The sequence below is a fragment of the Convolutriloba macropyga genome, chromosome 2 (assembly GCF_964194025.1).
Source record: "Convolutriloba macropyga chromosome 2, txConMacr16.3, whole genome shotgun sequence".
Lineage (NCBI taxonomy): Eukaryota > Metazoa > Xenacoelomorpha > Acoela > Convolutidae > Convolutriloba > Convolutriloba macropyga.
This window is the reverse complement of record NC_134469.1, coordinates 56,847,868-56,866,711: the sequence shown is the minus strand read 5'-3', so window position 1 is coordinate 56,866,711 and position 18,844 is coordinate 56,847,868. Positions and strand designations below refer to the sequence as shown.

The 18,844-nt window shown below is 38.1% G+C and overlaps 1 protein-coding gene across 1 annotated transcript in view; it reads right to left on the bottom strand.

Annotated features, from left to right (window-relative positions):
• Positions 1-947: 947 nt before the first annotated feature.
• The window catches only part of LOC142334525 (uncharacterized), a 141,271-nt gene continuing 123,374 nt past the window's right edge, over positions 948-18,844 (bottom strand). Inside the window, exons 15-20 of the mRNA XM_075382624.1 lie at positions 14,731-15,023; positions 9,780-10,093; positions 6,547-6,869; positions 2,121-2,308; positions 1,603-1,746; positions 948-1,300 (exon numbers count right to left, since the gene is read on the bottom strand). Coding sequence (XP_075238739.1) covers positions 1,157-1,300; positions 1,603-1,746; positions 2,121-2,308; positions 6,547-6,869; positions 9,780-10,093; positions 14,731-15,023 — 1,406 coding nt within the window. The 3' untranslated portion in view covers positions 948-1,156. The remainder of the gene's footprint in view (positions 1,301-1,602; positions 1,747-2,120; positions 2,309-6,546; positions 6,870-9,779; positions 10,094-14,730; positions 15,024-18,844) is intronic.

Below are 18,844 nucleotides of genomic sequence, written 5' to 3'. Positions count from 1 at the left end.
CAATTTTTATACTGACTCTGTTCATTTTGAATTGCTTTGCTGAGCAGCTGATGTTCAAATTCACTTTTAGCAGAATGAGAGAAGAGAGAAACTAGCCTAGAGAAGTCAAAAAGATTTCACGCAAAATGTTGAAAAGGCGGCAAAATGAGGTAAAGCGAAACATTTTTTTATTCGACGAAGTAAAAAAAAAAAAAATAGGAGCGCTATAATAGCCGGCTGAGAAGATGAGGGCGGCTATTAAAAAACCACTACCTATAAAGCGAATTTTTGTTCAAACACCGTATTCTCACTCTACTTTAAAATTAGAGCGAAAAAATTTCACGCCGCAAAACCACTCGCTTTTTTCGCTCCGCCTCCTGTTTCGGCGTGACCAAAATCACTACTCCAATTTGACTTCAAAACAGATCTTAAAAGACAGCGCCCCAAAACAATTTAAATTCTTTGAATTGTAAAAAACCAAGAGAAGGCCAATAATAGCCCCAGCTATCGCTGTGCGGCTATTAAAAAATTTAAAAAAAGACAGCGCCCCAATACAATTCAAATTCTTTGAATTGTACAAAAAATAGGAGCGCTATAATAGCCGGCTGAGAAGCTGAGGCGGCTATTAAAAAGAAACCAATCTTGTCTCAGCGTTTTGAGCTAAACGCATTGTTTTCACGCATTATATTTCCTGTTTCAAATACTCTCCAACAAAATTACCGATCAAAGATAAAAGAAGACGCTCAACCAATACTCCTCTTTGAGTCGTACGAAGACATGCCTACAATACAATTCAAATTCTTTGAATCATAAAAACACACACGTTTACGGTCATTTCATTTCAAACTTCGTTCGAGAGCAATTAAATAGCAGCTGGTGATCGTTTGGGAAGTGCAAAAACTTTACTGACAGACAGCCTATATCTGAATTTTCAGTTGCATCACAAGTGTCTGAGCTGCAAAGAAAAACAAATTCATTAGTATTTATTTCTGTGATAGGATAAATCAGTGAAATTTCTGGATAATTATTCATTACACACTATAACATTCTTAAATTTAGGAATCAAACACGTTAAAACTCTGGGTAAATTTCATCTGTGATTAATAGTTGATATGGAAAGTCTAGCTTTATGTTTTTTCTTAAACTGGGAAATGAGTTGCTTCATAGGTTGATTAGATCAAGTTATAGGTAGTTTGAGAGAGTAAAGATATCCCAGTTTGTCTGCTGCCACAATCACAGAGTGAGACCCCCTGGACTCTTCCTCTAACTTGTAGTACACTGACAGACAAGTCACTGGTCCATGACACGAGAACTGTGCAACCTGCAATGTATTCGATATCAGCTTACAGAAACTAACAACTTTTGTGAGGATGCAATTGATCCAGAATTATACTCGATTTAATCAATATTTTTCAACTGTTTTGATAATTTTGAAGCATAATCAGTTTAATTTTCATCATTTTGGTTCGAATATCCGTCTACATCTAATTATAGACAAATTTTCAGCCCTGAACTGAACATTCCCATACACTTCTTACAAAACGTGAACGTGTCATGATAGCAGTAGAACATAACTTGGTAGCACGGCAACAATGGCATTTTATTTGAACAAGCAGCACTCGCCTGTTTTAGGAATGGTTCTTGACCAATGCCAACACCAGCATCTATCAGAGGATGCGGGCGCCACACACGGATCTCACAGTCCTCTCCTGATGTCAATAACAAACCATGAGCCACACGAACACAACGAATAGCGCCTGAATGTGCCTAAACCAGAAATATTACTTTCGCAACTGAAATGAGTAGTATCCAATTTCGAGGTGCCAAGTTTTTGACACATGTTGCTACACTATGATACTGCATTTATCGTTGCCAATTGAAGCTTGTTCTCCAAACATACAACCTACCTACTCAAAGTTATAAAACTCTTCAGACTAATTTCAGGTGGGTGGTTTTGTGCATTTTCTAGAAGGCAAACATAACATAGGCTTTCTTTTTTATCAAGATGAACCCAGAAAAAAAATGTTACGGACTTTCTTAATTAGAAAGTCAGTTTCCCGATCTAGTTCCAGGACTAGCTCAAGACCCCCTTACCTAAAACCGGTCAGAAACTCGATAGCCCACTAGGTAGTAATACTAACTTTGATGGTGAAACTTTTAGGTATGGTGAATTTGTTGTGCACGAGGTCGGAAGGGATGAACTGCTTGGGCGAAAAAGTGTGAAGGAATCCTCGGGAGTCCCCAACGTAAAATCTGCCTCGGGTTGCATCGGTTTCAAAGCAAGTGCAAAGGGATGAAGCCTTCTCGTGTTCCACAAATAGACTCATTCCTAGACAAGCCATTAATTTTAAAAAAAGTATTATCTTTGCACTATCTTACATCATTTTCTACCCCACTGCAAGTTCTATTAGAAGCCCCAAAAATATTCTTTGTTCAGAATAAAGAAACAAGAACAGCATATATTGTCTGTCTTAAAAAGCCGCCACCCCCCTCCCTGCTTAACTCTGGTACTCATAAAACAGCCTAACGTAAAACGCGATGTGTAAAACAGCAAATGTGTCCATAAGAAAAAAAAGTGCTGCAAAAAAATCGCAATTCTGATTTTAAATCTCCAAACACTAATGAAAAGGATGTTATTTTGAGTGAGTCAAGTAGGATTGAACAATTTAACACGATTCACTCAAAAACACCAAAGCGAGTAATAAATGACGTCACACACATAACCTACCAAAAAGTGAAAGTCTGGCAGTTAAGGGCTGGGTTACGGTTGGAACAATGTGCATGGGGTGGGATTGGGGGGGGGGGCGTGAAGTGCAGTGGGGGCGAAGTAGGCGAGGGGCGTAAAGTCAGGGGGAGGTGCAGTGTGTGTGTTTGTGTGCGCGCATGAGGGGTGAAGTGTGCGCGCATGAGGGGTAAGTATGTGTGTGTCGAGGGGGGGGGGGGGGGGGGGGGGAGGGGAGGGGGGGGGGGTTCGGCAAATTGCCCAAAAAAACCATCTCGAACCCCACTGACTCCTGTTGTGTTAAAAAACTTGAAAAAAAATAAGATATAAGTGTCAAACAAACCCGACAAAAGCCGCTATTGATTCTCATAAACCCGAATAGGATTTACAGAACAGAAAAAATGGAACAATATTAATTGATGTAGAAACACATTTCCAAAGTGCGAACTATTTTGATTTCTTTTCACTGTGGGAAAAAATCCTGCTTCTCGTTGAGAGGATACAAGGAAAAGTATCAAAACCAATAACCATTAGAGATGGTAACTAAAACAAAGTTCAAGTCACTGGCATCTAAATTTGGGCCCTATGGGATTTTTTCAAAAGACTTACCGCAAAAAGCAAAAAGATCAAAAGACTTACCACATAAAATTACTGTATCCGAGTAGTAGATCAATTGAACAATGTCAGCCGAAAAAAACAGTCAAAACTTTAGAGAAACTAAAATAATCAAAGAAACTAAACAAAAACATGATTATGGCTAAAACTCTGGAAGCTATTACCCCAAACGCCAAATTTGATCCGATTAAAGATGCCCACTATCCCACGCACAAGCCTTGAGAGGAGTTTGTTGGTCACTTAAGCTGGAAAAACTCGACAAATATGACAAAAACTTAAAAATTTAAAAATTACAAAATTTACAAGTTTAGCAAAATTATTACGTTCAAAACCATTTTGTTATCTCTGAAATCTCTCCAGTATCCCATCCATCTGCAACACAAAAAATTTTAAATGGCCCTTAAAGATTGATAATTTCAGAAAACGACAAAATTTTTCAATGAAGAAATAAAACAATTGCAAATTCTATTGAAATGCTGCTATAATTCGTGATAGTAATATCCTCAAAACCATTTCATTGTCGCCCCAATTTCTCGCGGAAAAAAAAATTCATCGGCCCATAAAGATGGATGAACCCGATAACTGACCAAAAAAATTGTCAGAAAATTTGAACAAATTTGCACGTTTTATCAGAAAGTTGCTAAAATTCGTGATTTTAAAAGTTTAAAACCATTCCATTACCACGTGAAACTATGCACGAACTCCATAGCAAACCCTAGAGGAGATTACCTGGACCCTGAGGTTCGAAAAAAATGACAAAGGCCAAACATTCAAAAAAATTGCAATAATTAGTATCATTTTGTGTGTTTGTTTGCAGTAGCAAAACGAATATCTCACAAAATGGTCATAAAATGTAATTCTGTCTTGAAAACACATATTTCACATTTACCAAGTCTGACAAACGTCAATTTATAGTTCAAATAAAAAACTCAAAAAATGACGAAAAACGTGAAAATTTGCACCAATTTGGGCTCAAAATACGATTTCTAATATCTAATGCACTAATTCAAGTCTTAAAAGATTAAATCTTAGTGTCCGGTCTTATAGTTGTATCCCATTTCTTTTCGACATTTAAACTTGAACCTGGTGGCATAATATTGCTGAATAAAATCTAAATTTCATTTAGTTGAAAGAGTGAGTGAGATAAGATAAGAAATGAAACGACAAACGTAACCAAAAGAAAAACGAATTTTAAAAAAGGAGAGTGCCTAAATAATATAATAGCCTTTGAGAGGTTAAAGCAGCTAATAAAAGCACAATCTGGAATGGACTTGAAGTAAAACTCGACTTACGCCACACAAATATTTCTTATATGACTAACTTCACTAAGGTATTTAATTCGCAACGGAGGAAAAACTTTTGGCTAAGATTTTCAAAAACAAACCGCGAATCTAAAAAAATCGTTCTAATTATATACCATGAAATATTTTCGCTCAATGAACGGCTGAAAAAAAGTTAGACGAAACGTCAACAAATTTATAACCAATGAATAAAGGACTTCAATTTAAACTAATTTCGCAGCAAATTTCATTCGACTTTTAGACCACCATCACTTGTCGATGGTATAGCTGCTCAAAATTTTGAGTGAAAGAGCAATTTAGATTGGGCGAAACTATTAAAGTCAAGGTCACAAAAGGTCAATCAAAAGTCAAAACGTAAAGGCTAAAATTTTGCATAAAGACAAACATAGCCGGCAGATTGCCGGAATAGCTGCGAAAGAATAGACCTGCGTGCCGATAATAGAGATAGAAACAGATACAGATCTAAATTGAAAAAAATCGACGCCGCTCAAAAAACTAGGTAAAAAACAATCAGCAATAAATTAATAATGCTTGTTAAAATTCATTCCACAGAAGCCTCTTATTAGGGACCTTTACTGCACATATGAGTTCCTTTGACCTTAAACAAATTCAAATTAAACTTAAGTTTTAAAGTGCAAAAGTCATTTTATTGAGTGAGGTAAGTCACGTATGATCAAAATCTAATCACGCAAATAAATTAAAACCTTTTTGCTAAAGCGAGTGAGAAATGACGTCACGCGCGCAAATGCCGTTAGTGAGAGGAAAAAGTCATTCAGAAAATTTGACTTTTTCAGCTTTGCTGTGTGAACAAATGTAAAACGAAAAAAGAGCGTCAGACGACGAAACAAAAAAAACATAGCAGGACAAGTCCTGACGTACAATTCAAAGAATTTTCATTGACTAAAAAAACAAACCTAAAACGGACTATGAATGGATTGGAAAAACCATTTAGAAAAAAATCCAATCCAAAAAAATCGAAAAAACAGTAAAAACCAAAGTGAAATTGCCGCATGTGAACAAAAAAACCACTAGCGAGAAATCGAATTTTTGTTCAAACACCGTTTTCTCACTCTACTTTAAATTTAGAGCGAAAAAATTTCACGCCGCAAAACCACTCACTTTTTCGCTCCATTTCCTGTTTCGGCGTGACCAAAATCACTACTCCAATTTGACTTCAAAAATCATGAAAATGTGTGAACAGATCTTAAAAAAAAGACAGCGCCCCAATACAATTCAAATTCTTTGAATTGTAAAAACCAAGAGCACCGCAATATAGCTTCGCTCAGCTTACAGCTTCGCAGCTATAACAAAGAGACAAGCGACTACAATAATAGTTTCAATCTTCGTTCAAGCTATTAAACCTATGAAAAAAACCGAGGAAAAATTATTAAAATTCTGTCGATCGTTTTTTTTGCCAAACTTTCTACTAGTTGAAACATCAAAACTCGACTTTGTTCACTTAGCGGAAGTTTATTTCCAACAACTTTTCGCGCTCTTTCTCAGCATGCTACATGAAAACCATTTTAGTCGGCTTTTGATTTTTGTGCGGCATTGAGTTTAACATATTGTTTCACTGACATTCTGCAGATAAAAAGGAAGACCATGCTTCTCTTCGAGTCGTAAAGAGACAGCGACCAGTAAAACTCAAAATCTGGAAGTGCTCAAAAATAATAGCCGTTTGAGTAGATGTCGGCCGATATTAGCAACCGTAATAGGTCTCCATATTAAACCCCCCCAAAAAATTAATTGTTTCAATGCAATCATTGTTGAGTTGAGTCTTATTGCTCTTCAGTATCTTTAAATCACATAGAGCAGTATTATACATCTACTAATAATTTTAAACCGCTCCTCAAGTATGCTTAAGTTTTCAGTAAAGTCACGTTGCAATTCATTATAGCAATCAAATATTGCTGAGCAACTGGTACCCACCATTTCGACGGTCGGGTGTCTGGAACAGTGTTGTTAATTTACTGACAAAACAGTCTTTCATTTCCAGTGCTCCATTCAGGTTCCACAACACACTGTTGGCCTCTCTCACCACCAGCCAGTCAGTTTTCCAGTCTTCGTCATGGAGAGATGGCGACGCAGTAGTCCAAACTTTTGAGACTTCAGCTGGTCTCGAAGGGTTCCGGTCCAATACTGACAGAGAGGAGTCCCAACAGCAAGCTACAACCATTGATCGCCGACCAACCGTTGCTGAGATTTGGCGCAGCTGGATGATAGGCGACTCCAAATTTATAATTGATAGCATGCTGAAAACATATTGGTTTCAGAAAAAAAAATTCGGCACCGATCAAATATTTGAGAGAACATCTATCGACAAAATAACAGCATACTGCCATTACAAAACATAGCCGGGAGATTGTCGGAAAGTAGCGGCGATAAACCTTCTTGAGTTCCATTTGAATTGGAAATATAACCGACTAACGACAACCGAGTTGCTCTCAAACGACTGGCAAGTCAGCAGCTAGCTGGGGCTAAGAGAAGTTAGTTTAATCTTAATTGAGGGGAGGGGCACAAATAGTGTGGGGTTGTTGTCAAACTCTAAAAAAACGGCCTGCACACCATGAATTCAAGTTTCCTCAATGGTTTCAGTCTTTAACATTTAAGCCACTTTTGAGGATGAAAAGTCAAAGGGTCAGACAAGAATAACTATCAGAAAAATCGATAGTACGAAAAATTGCATTAAAATATGGCCCGTAGAACACGAGAAACAACTTGAAGCGTATCGGGAAAGGAATTGTGGGGGAGAGGGGAAGGCAGGGATGTCTGTAGTTTGGATAAGGAGACCGGATGGTAAGAAAACAGCTCAAAATGATCTTTCGGCCTTGAATATTACCAGCAGTTCCTAATTACTATATATTAGTAACCAAGCTAGTAATAGAGTTCAATGTTCGAAAATAAAAGTCAAAGTTCAAGTCAAGAACAAACTTGCTCCAGTTAGAAAAAGCCTGTAGAATATCAATACTCCCCCCTCGAGTTGTAAAAAGAACATCAGTACTAGTATAATTGCAAATTTTGCTTGAGAGCAATTAAAAAGCAAAACATAAAGACAGATAAATTGGTTAACTGTTTTTGTCTAAAATCCTAAAAGGAAATTTTATAACATAACCTACTAACGTCGGGCGAATTGTAGCCACGGTTTAGTGAGACTCCCTTTAGCTTAAATGAAGGATGGAGCGCAGCGGTGGGGGCACCGGGGGAGTGATGGATTGGGGGGGGGGGGGTTATGGCAGCGGTGGATGAGCAGTTTTTGGCTGCACGGGGCCCTTACGGCCAGAACGATGTGCAGGGGTGGGGATGGGGGAGGTGAAGTGCGAGGGGGGCTGATGTGGGGGGGGGGGGGGGGGGGGGTATTGCGGTGGGGGGAGGGTATTGTGGCGGGGGGAGGGGGTATTGTGGTTGGGGGGGGGGGGTTCAAACTCTATGAACCGCGCTTCACACAATAAGTATGTCTCCAAAACAGTTTGTGTGAAACATGGCACGCAGAATGGTGGCAAATTGCCGCCGTTGAGCCTGATCGATCGAATCAAGAAAAAAAACTGACAAAGTTCATTTCAGAGCGTGAAAAGTGCTCAAATGGAGTCCACGATTATACTTTCATAACTCAATGCTCATAGCTTCACATGGTGTCTCAGCGCCCGGTCTGTATAGGTTTATCCCGTTTCTTTTCATTTCTTTTTTGACTTACAAAAAGTATTTGCGCAAATTTGTTGAATTCAAAAATCTCTTCATTCAAACAGTGAGAAGTCAGAAGTCAAACGTAAAAGTCGTGACTTATGAAACACAAAAACTTAATACTATTTTTGAGAAAGAAAAGCAACTAAACAACAGCGGTTTGAGTATAAAACAGTGGCAATAAAAACTTAGAAAACTGAAAATTCGAAAATTAGTTCTAAAAGTGTTTGCATTACAGTTCGCGGGTTGGGGGTGTGGAATGTGCATATTTCTCAGCACATCGTGAGCTTGTGTCTTCGGTAGGTTTTTAGACAACTAAGGCTCTAAGGAAAACAGATGCGCAACTTGATGCCCTCGAGCTTAGCCAGTTTATTCCGCTCTTCAGAAAAAAAATGCTGAAGCAAAGGAAAAACCTAAAGGCCAAAAACAGAAATTGGTAAGCAAATACATAAAACTATGATTCAAAATTTGCTCTTTGTTTCATATCTGCTTCCGTCCATATAAACTTGGCAAACTCGTTCTGGAGTCAGAATACACAATATTTATGTTCACTCACGCTCTTTACCATAAGTACAGAGATAGGCTGCACCAATTGGTAGCCGTTACATTTTGGCTTGCTAACTTTACTAACCATATGGCTAACCAAAATCCAATTCCTCTCTTAGGGCACTTTTAGGCTAATAAAACTGAGAAAAAAATTGTAAACTTTCAGCGTATTCTTGTTTCAACAAAAATCCAATTCAGCCAGATCAACACCATTTGTTTGAGAGCAATAAGACTGATCGAATTAGTACCCGCCTTTGGTTTTTATACACTAACAAAACTTCATAAAAAGTCTGCATACAGCTGCCCACCCATTATATCCATTGCTATGTTTTCAAGAGCAATCATAACCGGCAAATTACCGGAAAATATCCGCCGTTGACGCGCTCGATGCATATTGGGATTGAAACAGACAAAGAAAAGCGATAGAAAATGACCAATTTTTTAATGTTTTTTTTTCAGTGTCAAAAAAGTGTTCTAATTTGGGGTGCAGTTTCTATTAGATTCTTAAACTATACTTAAGTCAGCTTCTAAACTGAAAGCTATAAAGCTTAATACTGATTTCAGCTAGCAGTCGCTCTAATGAACTTTCATAAACTAATGCACTATGACTTAATGACCTGGCTTTATCGGTTTATCGAGTTTCTTTTGATTTTGCTCTTTTGACTTTGACCGCATTCAGTACATTGCGTAATTCAATGCGTGAAAGAATATAAAATCACTTCAGTTCAAACAGTGAGTGGGGTAAGTCAGAAGTCAAACGTGAAAATCGTGACTTACCTAAAACCAAAAACGTGATCAAAAGGTAAAGCAAATTTTAAAAAAGGAGAGCGCCTAAATAATAGCCGTTGAGAGGCTGACGGCGGCTATTAAGCAGAAGAGTTACAACATCTCTCTTCTAAATTATTAAAATTAAAGTTTAATAACAGATATGTAGTAACCTGAAGGCAGCTATATGTCCAAATGATCCATTCGGTGTCTCAGTTAGCTCAAAGTTGACTACTTTCCCATCTCTTCCGGCGCTAAGCACAAACGTTTTCCCAGCAACATGCGCTACGCTGACAGCAGACACAACTCCGGTGTGGAATTTGCTCAGACCGACAGTAAGCCGTATGCCGGAATAATATTCGAGAACATGCAGACAACCAGCGACGTCTCCCAAAACTACACGAAGGGTTGAGTTATGTTTATAGAGATCGACAGCCGAGATCTCAACATCGCAACTTCTGTTCACATCAACACAGCTCTTATCATCCTATGCAGAACATAAATGACATACAGTCACTGACTGAACTATTCACTGTCCCCACGGTAATATAATTATCTATAATAAAACATGGCCAGCAGATTTCCGAAATAACTGTAAAATATACTTACAGGCCAAAAAAACGCAGAAAAAATTTCAAAAACGACAACTCAAAAACTTAAAAACTTATCACTGACGACATTAGAATTTAAAATTCATTTTTCCTTGTTCATTTCAAGAAACCTTACTGGTTGTTTCATTTTATCCGCGATGCTTTGTCATTATCAACCTTATTTGTAAAGGAGTAAAATTATAGGAATACAAAAGATGAACATTATATCTGCTTTGAAGATTGCTGCGTGAAGAAATGCAATACGAAAAATAAGCCTAAAGCGATGAAAAATAAACATGAAAAGTCCCGAATTACAACCGAAAGAATGACCTGATTACCAGCACTTTAAACATCTCTTCAGCAATACTCTTTCAAAGTTAATAAAGCATACAACGCTATATACACGAAAGAAGTTACTCAAGAAGAACTCTACTTCCTCAAAAAAGTTGTCAAAATCACCAAAACCGTGACAAAGGTTAAAAAAAGTCACAGTTGACCCCACTGACTGGTGTAGGGATTGAAACAGTTAAAAACAAATTGACAAAAAACCCAATTCTATCTCAGCATTTGAAAAGTTCTAATTTTTCTGCAGTCTGATTAAATTAGATTTGGTGAATTCGGTCTAAATTGGAGAACAATAAGCCTAATACTAACATCCGTCAGAAGTATACTTCCAGAAACTTCGGAAGGATTGCTCTTGAACGAAAGGCGAGGCTATTTAATTCAGGGGCTATAGCCTAGAACAATTTTGCTTTACGGTTGCAAAAAACCGTGACCCGCCAGGCTTCGATCCATTGACCTCCCGATCCATTCACCCCGATCCCTACAATAAGAGTGCAAAATGACATCACAAAAGCAATTCAGTCGAATTTGCATGACCGAATGAACAAAAAGCAGATTCGAAAAGATTGTGACGTCATATCTGTCTTTACAGAAGTCCCATAGACGAAAAACAACTAAGAGAAGGCCAATAATGGCCTCAGCTATCGCTTTGCGGCTATTAATCAAACGGTTGAACCAATTAAAAAAGAACAGCGTCTAAATAGTAGCCGTTAAGAGACTGACAGTGGCTATTAAAAAGACAATTGAAGTGTGGTAAAATGGAAATTTGACTAATGTTTTGAAAAGAGGTGGAGTAAAACACGGAAATAAGCAAAGCTTCGTATAAATTCAGATCTGCACATGAAAACAACCGACATTTCCACTATTGTAGCCGGAAGGCCATATAATAACAACAAGGGGCCTGCATTATCAGAGCTTAATATAATTCACTGCCAATATTTAAGATGAAATATGAAACTATTTTTCCGATTTCCATTTGACTTTTAGTAGTAAACATCCACGAATGAAGTCAGCAGCTTAAATTTAGGAGAGCAATTTAAATCACGCAAAAATGAAAGCACCACAAGAAAAATTGCTCAAGCGTAAAATTGAATAAGACGAGCAGGGTTAATATTTTTGAAGTAATTTTTTCACGTGAAAAAAGTGACGGGCGAAAGAAAGCAAGTGATTTTAGGGGCGAAAAAGTTTTCTATACTTAATTTGAACTGGGGTGAGAAACTTTTCATTTTCCGAGAGCAATATTCTTTGCACATGTCCGTCTTAAATGCTAATTTGAGTTCTGACAGGAGCTCTTTGTGGAATTCTGGAGCAAAAAGTTTAAATCATTTTTGAGAAAGTTTAAATCATTTGTTGACGGTTGTTATATATCGTCTCATTTGCGCACGTAAATGGAACTGCTATAGATGGTGACCAATAAAGTTGGAGTCCAATGGCATTAAAAGAATGAACATAGCGGGCAGATTGTCGGAAAATATCCGCCGTGGACGCGCTAGACGCAAATCAGGATTGACACAGAAGAAATTGAAATTGTCAAAAATTTTTCAAAAATTGTTCTAATTCAGTGTGCAGTTTCAGTTAGATTCTAAACCTCTACTTACTTCAGCTTCTAGACTGAAGGGTATAAAGCTTAATACTGATATCATTTAGCAATCGCTCTACTGAACTTTGATAACCTAACGCACTATGACTTAATGACCAGGCTTTATCGGTTTATCCCGTTTCTTTTGATTTTGCTCCTTTGACATTGACCGTATTGAATACATTGCGTAAATCAATGCGCGAAAGAATTTAGAAAAACGTCAACAAAAGGTAAAGCGAATTAAAAAGCATAGCAGGACAAGTCCTGAAACACAATCCAAAGAATTGAATGAAAAACGTAGAAGTACTCTACCTGAACAGCAGATCAATTGAATAAGGCCAGCCAAAACACAAACAAAATCATCTGAAAGAGTTGAGAAACTAACAAAGACCCACCGACAAATGTCGGAAGAATTGCTCTTGAACGACAGGCGAGGCAATTTAATTCAGGGTCTGTAACTTAAATCAATTTTTCTTCACGGTTGCAAAAAACCTTGACCCCAACGGGATTCGAAACATTGACCTCCCGATCCATAGGCACCCGCACTAACCACTGCTCTATGAGTCACTTACTTTTCCAAGTCTGCAACCGATTATATATTAGCAACAAGCTTTACTTCGGAGTGAGAGCAATAGAGGTCACTCAAAAATGATGAACGAAAGCGTAAAAAAAGTCACTCGAGAAATCAACGAATGTTCTAGAAGAAAAGAGCAAAATTGTCCAGCAAAAAATTTGCATAAAAAAGACACACACGTTTACAATAATTGCTATGAACTTCGTTCAAAAGCAATTAAAAACAATCAAACAAACTAAACAAAAATAAACTCATTGCTAAAACTCTTTACCCCGAAGGCAAAATTTGCTTTACATATACTTGTTTCAAAAATTTGTTCAAACCAAATTTTGTCTATGAAATTGGCTCAGAATAATATCTGCAAGACCTAAAAAAATTCATTGGCCCTTGAAGATCGATTAACTCAGAAATTAAAAAAAAATAGAATTAATTGAAATTTTAACGGAATGTTGCTGAAGATCGTGAAATTAATACCTTCAGAATCAATTCTGTGTCTCTAAAGGCTATCCAGTAAACCAATTCAAAGCCTTAAAAATTCATTGGCTCAAAGATCGAGAGGCAATAATTTTGAATTGAGGGAATAAAAGCAAATGTTTTCGTAAAAATTGCAAATTTTATCAAAAATTTCTAAAATTCGAAATGTTAATTTGTTGAAAACAATTCCATTGACACTAAAAAGTTCAGGAAATTCTTATTTGACTGCGGAAGAGTTTTTCTGGCACTCGAGATTGGACAAATATAAAAAATTGACAATCTTTTTAGCAAAACTTAAAAAATATTGCAGATTTTTATTTTTAAATTGACTTTTATAAAAAAAATGCTAAAATTCGAAACATAAGAATGTTGAAAACTATTCCATTGTTACTAGAAACTATGCAGTGCCCTATTATCAAACCTAAAAGGAGACTCCCTGGCCCCTGAGGCTTGAAAAACTCAAAAAAAGACAAAGATTTTCAAAAATTTGAAATAATTGCAACATAGCCGGCAGATTGCCGGAATAGCTGCGAAAAAATAGACCTGCGTGCCATATAATAGAGATAGAAACAGATACAGATCTAAATTGAAAAAAAAATAGACGCCGCTCAAAAAACTAGGTAAAAATCATTCAGCGATAAATTAATAAAGCTTGTTAAAATTCATCCCGCAGAAGCCTCTTATTAGGGACCTTTACTGTACATTTGAGTTCCTTTGACCTTAAACAAATTCAAATTAAACTTAAGTTTTAAAGTGCAAATATCATTTCATTGAGTGAGGTAAGTCACGTATGATCAAAATCTAATCACGCAAATAACCTAAAAAATTTTGCCAAAACGAGTGAGAAATGACGTCACGCGGGCAAATGCCGTTAGTGAGAGGAAGAAGTCAATCAGAAAAATTGACTTTTTCAGCTTTGCTGTGTGAAGAAATGTAAAACAAAAAAAGAGCGTCAGAAGACGAAACAAAAAAAACCAAGAGCACCGCAATATAGCTTCGCTCAGCTTCGCAGCTATAAAAAATTAGTATCATTTCGCGCGTTTGTGTTCGTAGTACCAAAACATGTAGCATAATCATAAAATGGTCATAACAAGTAATTTTGTCTCGCAATAGTCCTTCAGCAACTTTTTAAAAACTTCAACCTAAGACTAACCAAACAAAAAACCTGAAATTAAGGCCATCCCAGCAGCTGCGCCACTCTAAGCTCTTGAAGGACCACTAAAGCCCACTTTGGGCCTCTAAAGAAACTTTATGCTCGCTGGGCTTTAACTGTTTATCACTTTTTGAAAGATCAAAGTCATTGAAAATGTGAAAACATCTTAAAAAAACACAGCGCCCCAATACAATTCACGTTCTTTGAATTGTGAACAAAGGAGAGCGCCTAAATATTAGCCATTTGAGAGGCTGACGGTGGCTGATAAAAACTATTTTCAAAAACTGACCATACCGTCAAAACCTTACATTGAAATCATAGAGTAAAAGGACCAAAACCTAAAATTCCAAACAATACGGACTTCAAAATATACTCTTCATGATTGAAGCCAATCAGCAGTCGTTACGCGTACCAGATGTTTGATAGACCACTTGATCAGGGAAGCATCTGATGAACCGGAAAAGACACTATTATCACTCCTCTGCTCTGTGACACAGTTGACTACTTCTGCATGTCCGACAAAAGTGGAGATCTGAGAACCTAGCAGAGGGTCCACTACAGTCACGTGGCCATTCTCGTGCCCAATCAGCAGCTGCACGTTGTAGTTCTTAGACGGTGGTTGGTTAGAGGAGGGAATCAGTTTCCTGTTCTGTGCAGTCAGTTCCTCGTCCTTCTCAACTTCGGCTGCCCAGTCGGCAATCTCACCTGATGAGCAAACAAATCATTCATTGAGAGGAGATCCAACCATGCTTAAACAAAAAAGACATTACCCATGTCAATTTAATTTTCATTTACGATTTGTGAGGAGGGAAAAGTTGGCATGTTATGGAAGCACGGGATATTAGGCTGTACGGTGTTCCGCCTTCAGTTAATATTGAATGTGTAGTGTTGGTGGTGATGTGGCCGGACGTCAGAGAAGCAAACTAATCAGCTTGCTTCACTGACGCCAGTGTTGGCGGTGTTTCAAAAAAGACCCTTGAGTTATAGTTACTTTGGCACGATATGCCTGGGCTACCCTTTGCCGACTGTTGTTCCTTGTCAACAGTTGAAATTTTCGTGAGAATTGCTTCACAAATCTTCTTTTGCTACAAATCTTTTGCTACAAATCTTCTTGTGAATAAGTCATCCATTTCCTAACCATTGAATTCCATCTCTAAAATCAATATTATGACTTGGTGTTTAAAAGTTACAGTTTTTAGCACGTGCCTTTTGGTACACTCCTCCCCCATTTTTGGTCACCAAAAATCTGAAAGGTTGTAGTCGATCTGTTGCTGTTGAAGCCTGTTCGAAGTCGCTCTTCGTCGTCTCGTCGTGTTCTCTTTTGCTCGGTTGTTGCTTTTGATGTAGCCGAAATGATCTTCTTGCTTCAGCTGCTGATGATTCCGTTGGAAAGGTTGTATTGAGTTGTGTCAATAAAACGCTGATCTTGAAGTTATGGACTCGTCCATATCTACAAGTATGTCTGACCTGACTTTGATGATGTCTGCTATTGAAGAATCCGTTGACTGCTGTTCGAAAAAAATGCTTCTGCTTCTGCTGAAGTAACTCTTGCTGAAGTGTTTGTTGTCGTCGTGGTATTTCTGTTGATGTCTTCCATCGATGTTCTCTGTGTACTGGTCGTCAACGTGCTGCTTGTAGTCTTATATGAAAGCTGTATGCTGGAAAGTTAACTTGCTTCTCTGCTGATTGCGTTTGAATGTTTACAGTTGTAGTTGTTGTGAATCTACTTTCGTATTGGCTGATTGGCGAATGTCAAATACTAAACGATTTCTGGAAAGGCTGTTTTTGCTTGTCTGCTCGTTGAAAGATGCTGGTTGACAAACTGATGCTCCCCGTGTTCTCTACCTTACCTAAACCTACCATCAACGTGTACCTATTGCTTACCTTTCACCTGTTCTTCCCAATGAGAGTTCGTCTGAATACCACTGGTGTTTGGTTTTACCTAAGCTGTTTGGTGTCATCTACCTATTCAAAAGACTGGTATCCTGTTGGATCAACTCTCTGCTGTTTTGCAATAAGCTAATTCATTGTGCGTTTGAATTCCAAAACTTACCTTATGTCTACCCAGATTTTGTCTTCCTGTTAAACCTACCTACCTAAATTTTCCCATTTGAAATTAATTTTCTAATGTACGATAAGCTTTGCTAACTTGTGAGTTACTTATTGAACTCCCTAATTGTACCTGCAAGATACCTTTGAATTGCTAGCTCACTGAATTAAGCTTTGAAAAACTCATCTTTCAACTTACCCTAAATCTAAACCTGATATCAAATTTGTTTTTCAGATTGTTTTCAAGTTGTTGTTCCCCATTTACAATTGATAACCCCTATTTTGATTTGTCGTTGATGAAACGCAATGAGCTGGTTTAATAGTTGGTTTAACAAATTCCCCTTTTGATTAAAAGCTGGTTTAACAAATTCTCCTTTTGATGTTTTAACAAGGGCAAGACCTCGCTACATTATCCTTACCTTTATTTACTTTTTTTTACCCTACCTACCGCACACATACCCCTGGGTGTGTTGTTTTCTACTATCCGTACCATGTCCCCTATTTCCAACCCCTCTACTGTTGAATGTCATTTTCGACGTTGTCGGAGTGTTGGGAGATATTCCTTTAAACGGCGTGTCCAAATTTCGTCCATGATACTGTTGACATTGTTCCATAGTTTTCCTTTTCCTCTGTCATTGCTGCTAATTGTAGTATCTGATCCGAGTCCTGTTTTTATTCCTGTCAAAAAATGTCCTGGTCTCAGGCTTTCCACATCGCGTATGTCACTGCTGACTGATGTTAGAGGTCTGCTGTTGAGTAGAGATTTGACTTGGCAAATAAGGGTTGAGAAACTGTCTTCCTGGAGTTTCTTAGAACCGGCAATGTTGAAGAACAGGCGTTCGCTCATCCCAATGAAGCGTTCCCTTGTTCCACCAAAATGTGGTGCTCCAGGCGGAATAAAATTCCATGCAATGTTTTTTTTACTCTGCGTATTCCTGTATATCTGTAGTTGTGAAGCTGCTTTCCTCGAAGGTCTTTGCTGTACTGGTTAAATATAAAACGTTGTCACTGTGAATTCTTGACGGAAGTTCTCGTCGGCTGAAGAATTATTGGGATACCATTATGCATGATTCTTTTTGCAAGTTCCTGGTCACTTCGATATGAAAGGCTCATATCGTCAGACAGGTGAATAAGCAACAGTAAGCTTTCATGGCAGTGTTTATCAGGCTGTAGAGTTCAACAGGCCCAAAAAATTCTACTCCGGTCTCCTTGAATGCTGAAGGTTTGACTGTGAATCGGTTACTCGGAAGATCTGACATCTGAGGCTGGCTGTTAAGTTGTCTCTGTCGTCTACATTCGTAGCATCTATTCGAGATCTTCATTAATGTTTTGCATTGAAGAACCCAATAGTTCAACTGAATGCTGTGTGTTTGCTGTTCAACTCCACGCTGACCATTGATGTTGTGTTGCAGTTCCAGAAAAAGACGAATCATCCTGTTCCTACCGTTTAAGATTATTGGCTTCTTCGTTGCTAATGAAACTGGTGTGTTGGCTAGTCTGCTGTTTGAGCGAATGATTCCCTCTTCGTCTATTGAAGGTGTCAACTGAATCAACCTACTTTTTTTGAATTGGATTGTTGAGTGTTAGTTGATTAACATCCTCATCGAACGATTGTTGGTGTGATACACGGAAAAAAAAGTTCTCTGCATCTATCATCTGTTGGTCACGTGTTCTCGTTTTGTTTCGTAGGTTTTTAATTTTGATGAAAACGGCTCTGAGTTTCAACCACTGGCGAAACCTGTTGGCATCAATGACTTCGTGCTGAATTGGTTGTCGTCGTGTTCCCTGAGGCTTCTGTTCTACGCTGTTCAAGAAAACATTTGCATGTTGTTCGTCTGTTTTCCGATTGTCGCCAGAAGATAGAACAAACTCTGGTCACTGTAACCACAGAGATTTCTCTGTCACCTCTGTTGCTGCAAGTCCCCTTGTTCCTTGATCTGCTGGGTTATCCCTGGTTTTGACGTAGCTCCACTGATTGGTGCTAGTGAGGTCCCTCATTTCGGCAAATCGATTTAGGATGTACATCTTGTGTTTCAATTTGAAGTTCTTTATCCAACTGAGAACGGTCGTGCTGTCATTCCATAGAAAATTTTTTTATAATTGATATCCATTCCATCCTCAACTGTTTTCTTCAATCTTGCTGCATAAAGTGCTGCTTGCAGTTCTAGTCTGGGAATTGTTGTTTGAAGTAAAACTCTTGTTTTTCCCATAAGAAAACGAGTTGTGGTTTCTTGGTTCCTGGTTGTCTTGATGTATGCTACTGCTGCCGTTGCTTCCAATGATGCGTCGCAGAATACATAGAGTTCCATTGTGTCTCCAAGTGCTGTACCACCTACCAACCTGCTTACCCCTAGCGTACCTAACAGTTCCGTTTCCTGTACCCAATCGTTGATGGCCTTTCCATTGTCTCCACTGATGGCTTTGTCCCATTCGCGTCTATGTTTTCACAGTTCTTGCAGTAGAATCTTTGCTCGGAT